At 46.8% G+C, this 11,546-nt stretch overlaps 2 protein-coding genes across 2 annotated transcripts; one reads left to right on the top strand and one right to left on the bottom strand.

Moving 5' to 3' along the window:
• On the top strand, positions 1–2,199 carry LOC125545520 (formin-like protein 1; the record flags this gene model as incomplete). The annotated part of the gene is given in 4 exon segments (XM_048709480.1): positions 1–96; positions 184–386; positions 536–783; positions 873–2,199. Coding segments are annotated over 4 exon segments (1,369 nt in total), but the record flags the coding sequence as incomplete, so codon positions are not given.
• Positions 2,200–5,223: 3,024 nt separating this feature from the next.
• LOC125545521 (beta-glucosidase 4) lies at positions 5,224–11,019 on the bottom strand. The gene is made up of 14 exons (XM_048709482.1): positions 10,722–11,019; positions 9,464–9,530; positions 9,324–9,382; positions 9,087–9,162; positions 8,857–8,931; positions 8,696–8,783; positions 8,252–8,477; positions 8,054–8,169; positions 7,641–7,858; positions 7,245–7,279; positions 7,068–7,170; positions 6,288–6,396; positions 5,977–6,191; positions 5,224–5,612 (listed from the first exon to the last, which is right to left on the bottom strand). The coding sequence occupies exons 1-13, from the start codon at positions 10,800–10,802 to the stop codon at positions 5,993–5,995; spliced, it is 1,452 nt and encodes a 483-aa protein (XP_048565439.1). The 5' UTR covers positions 10,803–11,019; the 3' UTR covers positions 5,224–5,612; positions 5,977–5,992.
• Positions 11,020–11,546: the final 527 nt, after the last annotated feature.

Genomic DNA, 11,546 nt, shown 5'->3' on the forward strand with positions numbered 1-11,546 from the left:
GCCGCGGCCGAAGCTGAAGCCCCTGCACTGGGACAAGGTTCGGGCCAGCTCCGACCGAGCCATGGTGTGGGATCAGCTCAAATCCAGCTCATTCCAGTGAGTGCCCTGCCAAATTTCCATCTTTTCTCAGTCCAAACTTTGTTCTTCATTGGTTTGCTGATCTATTTAGCTGAATTCTTGCAGGGTGAATGAGGAGATGATCGAGACGTTGTTCATCTGCAATCCGGCGAATGCGGCGCCGAAGGAGGCGACAAAGAGGCCGGCGTTGCCGACGCCCAAGGCGGAGAACAAGGTGCTGCTGGATCCAAAGAAGGCACAGAACATCGCCATCTTGCTGCGCGCTCTGAATGTTACCAAGGAGGAGGTCTGCGAAGCCCTCTGCGAAGGTGAACAAAGACTAAATTCCTAAATTTGAAATGCTTCCATCATTTCTTGATGAGCTCTATACCGCATTGTGTTGAGAATTTGAGATGTTTGGATCATCCAGCAGCCTTCACTAATATGCTTACCAATTTGCTATGTGCCTTCTCTACAGGTAACACGCAGAACTTCGGCGCAGATTTACTGGAGACCTTGCTAAAGATGGCTCCTACCAAGGAAGAGGAGATCAAGTTGAGAGAATTCAAAGAAGAGACATCTCCTATTAAGCTTGGCCCTTCCGAAAAGTTCCTTAAGGCGGTTCTTGATGTGCCTTTTGCTTTCAAAAGAGTAGACGCGATGCTTTATATTGCTAACTTTGAATCAGAGGTCAAGTACTTGAAGAACAACTTTGAGATCCTTGAGGTGAGCATCATTATTTTCCTAGCACCTCCACTTTTACTCGCCACCGCTGCTCTGTTTTATTACCTAAATGATCATTCTTCGTTTGACAGGCTGCTTGTGAGGAGCTTCGAAACAGCAGACTATTTCTGAAGCTACTGGAGGCCATTCTTAAGACTGGCAACAGGATGAATGTTGGCACAAATCGGGGCGATGCTCATGCGTTCAAGCTTGACACTCTACTCAAACTGGCTGATGTCAAAGGCACCGATGGCAAGACAACCCTTCTGCATTTCGTCGTGCAGGAGATCATCCGAACAGAGGGCTCCCGTCTCTCTGCCAGCAACCAATCAACGCCAAGAACTCTCGCGAACCCTCTCCGAGACGAGCTTGAGTGCAAAAAGCTCGGCCTCCAAGTGGTGGCTGGCCTCGGCAACGAGCTCAGCAGCGTCAAGAAGGCGGCGGCAATGGACTCCGACGTGCTAAGCAGCTACGTCGCGAAGCTCGCAGGAGGAATAGAGAAGATCACCGAGGTTTTGCGGTTGAATGAAGAGCTGAACACGAGGGACGACGCGTGGAGGTTCCATGACACGATGCAGAAGTTCCTGAAGAAGGCCGACGACGAGATCCTCAGGGTTCAAGCTCAGGAGAGCGTCGCGCTGTCGCTCGTGAAGGAGATCACCGAGTACTTCCATGGCGACTCGGCGAAAGAGGAGGCCCATCCTTTCAGGATCTTCATGGTGGTCAGGGATTTCCTCTCGGTGCTCACTCAGGTGTGCAGGGAGGTCGGCAGGATCAATGACCGCACGATCGCCAGCTCCGTGCGCCATTTCCCGGTGCCCGTCAACCCGATGATGCCGCAGTTGTTCCCGAGGATCCACGCGTTGAGAGCTGGAATCTCCGACGACGAGAGCTCGGTCGCGTCGTCGCCCTGACCACCACTAGTCTGCCAATAGAATTTTTCTTGGATTATCAACGGGGAGACATGCCAGAGAGGGCGGGAACTACAGAAGGACAACTCAACAGGGTGGCAGCCGGGGCCAGAGCACCCCTGGCACCGGAGCTTCAACCAACTAGCAGCGGCATCTATCCAACATGCCATATGGCCATGGCGTCGCCAAGCTCAGGTGAGTTGGAGGTAGCTGAGCACCCCCCTAACACCGTGCTCGACGACGCGCGACACCCGCACGCATGAACGCCGATGGCGGCGGGCCTGTTCATCCCTTTTTTCCTGACTTTTTGTACCTGTAGAATATAGAATGTACAAGTTTTTGCAAATATTTATTCCGACATATAAGAAGGGACAAAAGGCTTTAGGTCAGACTTCAGAGGAGGAAAAATAAGCAAGCAGTTCATGTATGTATGTATGTATGTATGTATGCGGTCTCAAATTCTGTACATTAACATGGAAGAGTGGGTAAATCAGATGTCGAATTATTCGCCGCCCCGAGCAATGCTGTAAACAAATTTCAAATGCATGTTGAGTGGTGAAAATGCTGTCAAAAATTTCAAAACCTTGCTGAATCTGTACAGCTGCTTCTGTGTGGTAGCTGCTGAACTGGGATGCAGGTGAGAAAGAGAACAAAACAAGAGCATGAGAGTGAGAGTGAGACTGGTCTGGTGGTGGTGCCAAGAAACAGATAGCAGAGCACTCATCATGGTGTTTTGGCATCACATTTCCTGCCTGCACAAATGGTCCATAGGAGTACTACGACCATACACTAGCTGCTGTACCCACCAGCGCCACTACTAAGATGCAGCCAGAGACTTTTTACCAGAGCATATCCTGACATACTTTCATCTGCAGTAGAAGAATGTTACTAGTATCAACTGCAGGGCAGAGCAGAAGTGCTGTAAACTTGGGAAGAACTTTATCTGCTGCAGAAAGAACCTGAGCAGTTCATTACGGTGAGTTCATTATGGGCCAAGAGGTGCAAGACACTGCAGCACTGAGCCATGCTTGCTTAGTGGTAGTAGAGCAGTGATAAGCCGGGCATTTCATGGCCATGTGCTGGGCTAAAACTATGGTTTTCCATGGGAGTATGTAGCATGGAGACGGCAAAGACCAGGGGGGGGGGGGGGGGGGGGGGGGTGGGGTGGTGGTTCGGGTGGCCGCTATCGCCGGGTCCCCGTCGGCATGTGGGCGTCGCGCTGGACTGTATGGATGCTGCATTGTGATTGTGAGCATGCCAATGCCATGCACGCACGGCTCGTTTCACTGGCTGGGGCTGCCTTTCCTACCAAACTCCATTGTTGCCGTTTTTCACCACATGGCCCCCCTTTTGTCTCCTACGCTGGACGCCCATGCACCAAATTATTGGCACCCGATTGCCTGTAGAATGAATGATGGCTTTGCCTTGGCCTTGGCCTAGAGGCACACACATGGGCTTGGGCTGACTGGTTTGGCTTGGCTGAACAAGTTCGTGGCATAGGTCAAGAGGAGGCCATGATTGACACACATTTAAGAAGCACGGGCCAGCCAGGGCGAGGGGGAGGAGGAGGAGGAAGAGGGTGAAGATGAGACTGCTGGAGATCGATCTGGCCGGGGTAGTGGCTGGAGTTGGAAGGTAGGGGAGGACCCAGCCATGGCACGCTTCTGGCCTGGGGCAGCAAGATTCTGTCTAAAGACCAAGTAAAAGGGCACGTAGGCGCTCGCATGATTTAGGAGGAGTGACCAACAGCAGCACAGTGTGGCAACTGCATGCAGTGGCCGGCACTTGAACCGCTGCCCCCAAATCTCGCAATGCCGCCGCCCGCCGGTGTTCTTCCATGTAGCACAATGCACATGCGGATGACTCGTGCTGCTCTGTCAGTGATGCATCCTAGTACGAATGCGCTGTAGGCTGTTGGCCAGAGCTCTTTCTTTCCAGGCACTTCTTTCTTAACCTCTTTGGGAGCAATTTACACAGCACATGCATGCATAGTCTACTCCACAAGTGAGGTAAGTTTTACCGGCTTTGTAGCTAGATATGAGGATGCTTGAACGCAAAATTGAAGCTCTTTTGTCTGGTGACCAATCCCATGTTGCTATTTTAGTTCAGGCACGCAGAGGCATTATTATATCCTTCATGCTGAACCTGTTGCAGGAGTGATGCAATACTTGGCTCCCATACCTGCTTTGCTTTCAGACAAGCACTAGAAAGCAATGCATTGCTGATCACTTGAAGGAGTGATATACAGCAATAATGTGTATACGTAGAAAAGCATGAACATCATCGGCGCACCCACAGAAAGGTCCCCGATCCTCGTATCGGAATTGAATCGTCGATCTCCGATGAAATTCACTCAAATTAAAATTGCTTGTTGATTCCCTGCGTTACAAGGCAGTACTGGGGAGTCTCAAGGAAGGAACACCGAGGTGAGGTGAGGTGGGCAGGCACATTGTATGCGGAAGAAATGTGCTGTTTCACCTTTCACGTGAGGCGCGAGATGCCACCACGAGGCCGCGAATCGTGCAAAGCTCTGCCTATGATTTGTTTAACGTTGCGCCGTGGTAAAGTTGCAGAGCAGTACGAGTATCCCATGTCCTGCCGATGCCGCTTACTTAAACGGCTCGATGCTTCTGAGCTCTGATGAGAAGAATATGTCCTGCCGATGCCGCTTTCAGACTTGAGAGTGCAGGCAGGAGACCGGGATTTGGGGAACACATCTTCTAACTGAGCCTGCTGCTGCGCGTTTACGGAGAGGACAGCGGAGGTGCGCTCCCGTTAGCCAACACCATGTTTTTGTATCAGCTACACCTCCACGGCACCTGTCACGGTCACGGCCATCGCCTCGCCACTCTTCGTCGTCTCCGTCCCCGGCAAACCTCCTCTTCTCCCTCGGTTGCCACCACCTTCGGCTCGCCGGGGATAGGTGAAAGACAAGGAAAAGAAGGGGTCGCGCAAAGGCAAATGAAAGAATATGATGAAGAAGAGAGCAGTATCTAGCAATCATGAGGACCAGCATCACAATCACAGGGATGATGCTGTGATGAGCCCCTCCCAACGGCCTCATTCTCACCCCAAAGCCGTGAGGGAATGAAAGCAATGCAGCCAACGGCATTGCATTGCGCCCCGGAGAGCGATCATCGCGGCCACGACAGGGTACCATCATTGCATTGGATGCAAAACATCATACCACAAGAAAGAAAAGGCCGGCCGGCCCCAGAACAGGGAAGAAAGCGGCCCAATAGCTTCCGTCCCATCCATGCTTTAACCACCTCTTTATTTTACTGTATGTGGCATGTCACTTTGCCCTTCACCAATCAACCAAAGTCCAAAGTGGTTTTGGGTGGGTCTAACCTGTCAGAAGCGAGTTCCTCCTCTAGTGAAGAACTCCAGCAAAACAGAACAAACTTTCTGGTGGCTGGCAATTGCTTCCTAGGAGGGCCTATGAAGGCCAGACATCACAGGACTAATACAGCAGCAGCAGCAGCAGCTGAGTAGCAAACATACATAGGCAGCGTTGTCTTACAGGGTTGGCTGACACGAACTCATATAATTTATTAGCAGGGAACTCTGGTTCCTTAAACGTCCATTTGAACAATCAATGGACTAATCGCGGCCCGTATAGAAGTGTATCTGAGATGGGCTACGATTATTATTTTGAGTAGTAGATGGCAGTCACAGTACGGTACAACAACAACAGGGGAAACAACTATTGTATAATGGTTCATTTACTTGCTGTGAGATGGCTCAGCTCGCGCCGTCTTGGTCTTCGACGGGTGCGAGAGCCACATACAGGGCTGATGCTTCGGAATGTCCCCAATGCTCGTCCTTGCACCAGACCTCTCTTGGTGTATACTGTATGTAGCCCACTCAAAGTAGCCCGGGAATGGCCATCCAGACTATCCACGGACGTCAGTGCCACCCCTGCAGCAAAATGTGTGTTGCATCAGTTGGAACTGAAACAAACTTCCCCATTGGTAATTGGTTACTGGGGTCTATGAATCACAACTCATGGAATTACTACACCAACATCAACAAGAATGTAGCAACAGAGATAGCATGGGTTCAGATCAGATTGTGCGAGTTATCAGCAGCGCGACGTTAACTGACATGAACCCGTAACATACTGGTAGGGATGCTGACTCATTAAGCATTCATTTGAACAAATGCTGGACCAGTTATGTACGGTGTCAGGTTTGTGGATAGATATAACTGCTACGAAGATATTGCAAATACTGGATAGATAGATATAGCATTGATAGAAACAGCTCCAGTACGATTTAAGCACCTTGGTGAATGCGGGTTTAGTTTGTGTCAGGTTTGCTGTCAGCGGCCTCGCCGTTCAAGAAGCGCGAGAACCACATGGCTGATGCTTTAGGGCGCCGGGAGAGCCCGTTCTTGTAATCAACATAGACAATCCCAAACCTCTTGGTGAATCCCATCGCCCACTCAAAGTTATCCACGAATGACCATGCAAAGTATCCACGAACATCGGCACCATCCCTGTAATGCCAACAGTTAACAAAATTAGTGGCATCACTTGCTTTGGTTGTTTTAGTTACACAGTGCTAGTTATGCGGCAAGCAAAAACAAACTCACTTTATTGCTTGTGCGACTGCACCAACATATCCTTTGAAGAAATTGACCCTCTTTGTGTCATTTAAGAACTGATCAACTGGTGCTGATGGATCGTCTTCGTCATCCATGCCTACAGAAAATAAACTACATGAGAGCATCATCCACATACAAGGTTGGTTACTTAACAATTTAGTTAGCAAATATTACATCACACAAACAAAACTATGCTAGCTGGATACCAAGTAATGGAATAGCAAATTCTTATTTTTCACATTAAAAAGTCACTGTATTGCATTTACATGTGTACCTGTCGGTTCTTTAAACTTCAATGTCGTATTCTATTTAATTTGTAGTGTGTTTATCTTGCCAATCTATTTTGTCAATATTCTGTGGCAGTACAAACTCAGGAATTTGAAATTCTGTACCAAAATATATATCCAAGAGAAGATAAAGAAGGGCTCCCTATGCATATTCCATAATTAGACTAGCACGCACAGGTGGAATAAATAGCTTGCTGCGGGGTTCTTTGGTCAAAACAAAAGATCTCTGCAACTAAGGCAGTACAACAACCTCCAAGTTGCATAGTATAACGATTCTAGAAAAAAAAACTGGAAATAAAGCAAACTTAATCCATATAATCTACATTATGTGAAGTAATTGTTATTTGATTTAATCACTCAACCAACATATGCAGGAAATGTCACAACTTCAAATAGTGTAACCAGATATGCCATGTGTGTATTAGAAACTTCAAATATAAAATATGCACCAGAAAAAATGTTAGAAGCATGGAAGCCTTACCATTCTCTGTTATATATATTATTGGATTTTCATATTTTTTTACTATATAATTGATTGTTTTCCGAATACCCCAAGGAACTATTAAAAGCCACTCAGACGCAGCCTGCACAAATATTGAGACGAAATGTTAGGTGAGATCGTTGGAGCTACATGAATGGACAGCGGTCGAGTCTTTACTCTTTCACCAATTGCTTCACCGCTACTCCATTTTTCTGCCAAAGGGAAATAAAGTGTCAGCATTACGATATTAATCTGGGGATAGGATAGCTTGCAAGGGACAAGTTTACATATACATAGTGGGCGCAGAATATTCAGACCGAACTTCAGCAAGAAAAGTAGTTCTGTATTGCATGTGTATATTGATTTACAATTCTCCAAGAGTAAGGAAGAGGTAAATAGACTCTATGGGCAGTGGAGAAGGGCTGTTTTTCCTAATCAGCAAGGTGAAATACTTCTGCCATGTCTGCTGTCTACATACTGCAGTTTTTATAGATAACCCTGCATCTTTCAGCTGATTCTGTGCTTGTTTTTCCAAACAAAAAAGACAAGTCTTTGATAGATGAATCATGGTACCTGATCTCTCTATTTGTTCAACCTGATAAAAATGGATCTCTTGTGGTTGTGGGTTAGGCCGATTGCCAATGATTCTTGTTGTATAGTGATTTAATCCAATAAAATCAATTTTGTTCCTCATCAATTCACGGTCTTTCTCCGAGAATTTTGGAAGATATTCACCCACTCTCTGGCGCATGCTTTCTGGGTAATCACCAAAGTATATTGGGTCCAGGAACCTTCAAGAAAAGCAATTATAATCAGGATACATGCATAAAATCATATAGCTTGATGAATCTGAAGATGCGTCAGCATTATATTAAAATACAGGAAGTTACACTGAGCGGAAACAAAAACATATAGGTTCTATGGAAAATGGTAACAAATTTACGAGACTTTTAAGTATTCCCTGAATAGGTGAGCATAATTTTTACCATCCAAGTTGAAAGTCAATGCGCCGTGCTGCAGCAGCCTGGTCTTCCATTTTGTCCGACATTGGCTCCGCCCATTCACAATCAATAACAAACCCTACTTGACCACCTTGCTTAGCCTATAATATGTAAAATATCAGCAAAACAATGGTACTACGAACAAACTGATAATGATGATACTTCAATGGAAACTTAACAGGCCTTGAATTTTCTTCTGTAGACATCAACAGCAGCAGCATGAGCTAAGATCTGGTGATGGCCAGCCAAGAAAGGTTCAGCAGCTACACCTTTACATAATCCAGGAGCAAATATTCCAACCGCATAAGCATTAATGCATGTTTGAATAGGTTCATTGATTGTTATCCAATGCTTAACTCTATCTCCAAAATTTGCAAAGCAAGCTTCTGCATATAATGCGAAGTACTCCCTGAAATTTTTTGACAACCAATACGATCAGATATAGAAACACCAAGTTAAACGAGAACACTTTGACAGGGGTCTTTCCCCCCTTCCCGGAAAAAAAAGATAGAACACTTTGAAATAAAGCAATGTTCTTAGGTAATCATGCCATGTAGTATTTTGTGTTGGCATTTAACTATATTTACAAATTCAGAGTTTAAAGATAAGATGCCTGCATTGACTTACACAATCTTGTCCGAAAGCCAACCCCCCATAGTCTTCTGAAGATTATGCGGAAGATCCCAGTGATACAGAGTTGCATAAGGCTGAATACCTGAAGTCAGGGCAGATGGGTGGTGAATAACTAGATGAATAGTAACTTTGACATCAGGTATATCATGTGGCACCTTTCTCAATCATGAAATCTATAAGGTTGTTATAGAAAGCAACTCCTTGCTCATTGATCGCTGTCCCTAAGCCATCTGCAGAAACAGTAAACTTATAAACTCGGATGAGGTATGGAAGATAAATGATAATAATAAACAAGATGCACATATCGAGGGGGAAGCTGGAATTGTGGCGACACAATTTGGAGATGTATTAATATGTGAAGCATGATCCACCAATTGAAATGTACCAGGAAATATCCGTGACCAAGATATGGAAAATCTATAAGCACCAAAACCCAACTTGGCCATGAGCTCAATGTCTTCCTGTACCCAAAGAGTTCAAACAAGTAATTAGGGATCTAGGAAAAAAGGTAATACTGTACACACATATGCATCAAGGAGACAATCCATCTCAAGCAAGACAAAGAAACACTTTATTTTACAAGAATATAATAGTAATGCGATAGTTATGTCAATAATAACACCTTGTATCGATGGTAATGATCAACTGCAACTTCTCCAGAGGATCCGTCTAGGACACGTTCTGAAAAAAGCATTTCAATGTCAACTATCAGTTAAATTGATATATTTCAACAAATTAAAATAGGATCCAGATGAGACAAACCTTTGTTATCTGTAAATACGTCCCATATGCTATCACCTTTGCCACCTTCATTTCTTGCCCCCTCAATCTGGATAGAAGGGAAAAGCCAAGGACATTACTTCACGGCTAGATGCATCTAGTTTTAGACAAAAGGAAGGAGGATAGATTCATAGATTACAAAAAACCTCATTTTTGTTTCTTTTATTACTTGGAATCAAGGAGATAAAACTGGTGAAACCTACAATTTGTCATCCAAGGACCCACACAAAATTCTAACAGTATGATGGTTCTCTCTTTCCTCCTCAAGGTGGGGGACACTCGTTTCCCAGCTTTCCTGTATAGTTCTTCTCTGTTCTCGTTTATGCTTTTGATTTGCTCTCTTTTTGTGTGTGTGTGTGTGTGTGTGTTTCTCAAAATTTGCTCGGTTTAGTTATATTTTGCTTCGTCTTTTGGCTGGCTCTACTCTTAACACATTTTTTGTCATTTCTTCTAATACGAAACAATGTGTGTTTCGACACGTGTCCGAGAGAAAACAAAAGCGGAGAACGTTTACGACAACATACGGATGGAAAATCCCCTATCCACTTCTCTACTTTGTCGGTTCAACTACGGCTTCTCTGCCAGTAGAGGAAAAGATCATTTCCTGTCAACCTTCCCTTCCCGTGTATATTTCTTCCTCTCCATCTCCCATTAAACAAATACCGCCTCCGTTCGCAAATAGTGCTCTACTTCTGACTTCCATGTCCATTATTCACAACTACTTGCCGATTCTCCATTCCTAAGATAAATTTCCCTGATAGATATTAAGTCTGTCCATATACATATGTTTGTAGTCAAAGAATTACAATTTGTTGATTAGTTTCCACTTTGCCGCTTCCCTTTTTTTTGGTCGAGATAAATTTACTGGAGGAGAGGGCGCTTGGTTCAACCGCATAAAAATCAGATATAGGAACCGCATGAATTTGCTTCTTCTATTCTTGGTGAAAGCAGAGGGGTCGTTGCTCGGTCACTGTCCTACTTCACTTTTTCAAAGATAAGTCGGCAACAGCATGAAGGCAGCGCAACCAAGCGAAAGTACACAGGCGTCGTTCGCGTGGGCTACCGGGCGAGCGCGACGCGCTGTCACACCACACGGCGGCGTGGGGGCGGAGCAGGGATCAGCAATCGGCAGCCAAGATGCGGCCGGTGACCCACCGGCCACCGCCACCATTCACCAAACTAAGAGTAGTACCGTAGTAACTGCTAGCACTGGTAGTACGAAGTGACAGTCTGAACGGACCTGGTAGGCGGAGGTGGCGACGCCGAAGACGAAGCCCTCGGGGAAGTCGGCGCGGGTGACCTCGCCCGCCGTGCTCCCCATTCCCGGCGGGAGCGAGGGCGAGAGCGGCCGCGGAGGAGCAGCGGGCGTGGCGCTAAGCGTGACTTGATCCCGATCCGGCGCGGCGCGTGGGTGGGCGAAGGTTTGGGAGGCGCTGCGAGCAAGACTGAGGGGGTCCGGTCGGGTCGGGTCGCGTCGCGTAGATATAGGGGAGGGAGGGAGGGTGCGGCCGGGCCCGGCTAGTCCGCGGGAGAGCGGCCGCACACTGCAGTCGCTCTCTCTCTCTCTGCCTGCCGGTTTGGATCTGGGTTTCCAACTCACTCAAACCCACCAAACCACCCTCATGTGTCGAGTCAATCTTTTTTTTTTTAAAAGATCAGATCTATTATAAAAATTCACAGGAAGTATAAAACACGTCAAACATAATAAAAAAAAACATCGAGGTCCATGGACCACCGAACGACCATTGCCACCACCAACGCGCCGCTGTCGCCGCTCCCATATCTCCATTACGTACGCACGACGAAAAACGCTAACCTCGCCGCCCCGAGGAGGTGGCAGGAATCTATGCCGGAGCTCCATCTAATCCTTCCCAACGGATGAACTTAAGGAGAATCGAAGCCCGACAGACTGACTCGAAGAAGAAGCGCCGCCATCCGTCCAAACGCCGTCTCTGCGAGGACTAAAATCCTACCTATCTACTAGCCGGATCTGAGACACCAGAAATCCCCTCCCCGCCACCGGTCGCCGGAGCAGCAGGCGAAGGGGAGGCGAACTCACGGGCTC

Source organism: Triticum urartu, chromosome 3 (genome assembly GCF_003073215.2).
Source record: "Triticum urartu cultivar G1812 chromosome 3, Tu2.1, whole genome shotgun sequence".
In the NCBI taxonomy this organism is placed as follows: Eukaryota; Viridiplantae; Streptophyta; class Magnoliopsida; order Poales; family Poaceae; genus Triticum; species Triticum urartu.

Coding starts and splice junctions, on each gene's coding strand:
- LOC125545521 (XM_048709482.1), bottom strand. CDS start 10,802: ATGGGGAGCACGGCGGGCGAGGTCACCCGCGCCGACTTCCCCGAGGGC. Junction 9,383..9,463: donor CGTATTTACAGATAACAAAG/GTTTGTCTCATC, acceptor TGCTTTTTTCAG/AACGTGTCCTAGACGGATCC. Junction 8,784..8,856: donor AGATTTCATGATTGAGAAAG/GTGCCACATGAT, acceptor CCCTGACTTCAG/GTATTCAGCCTTATGCAACT.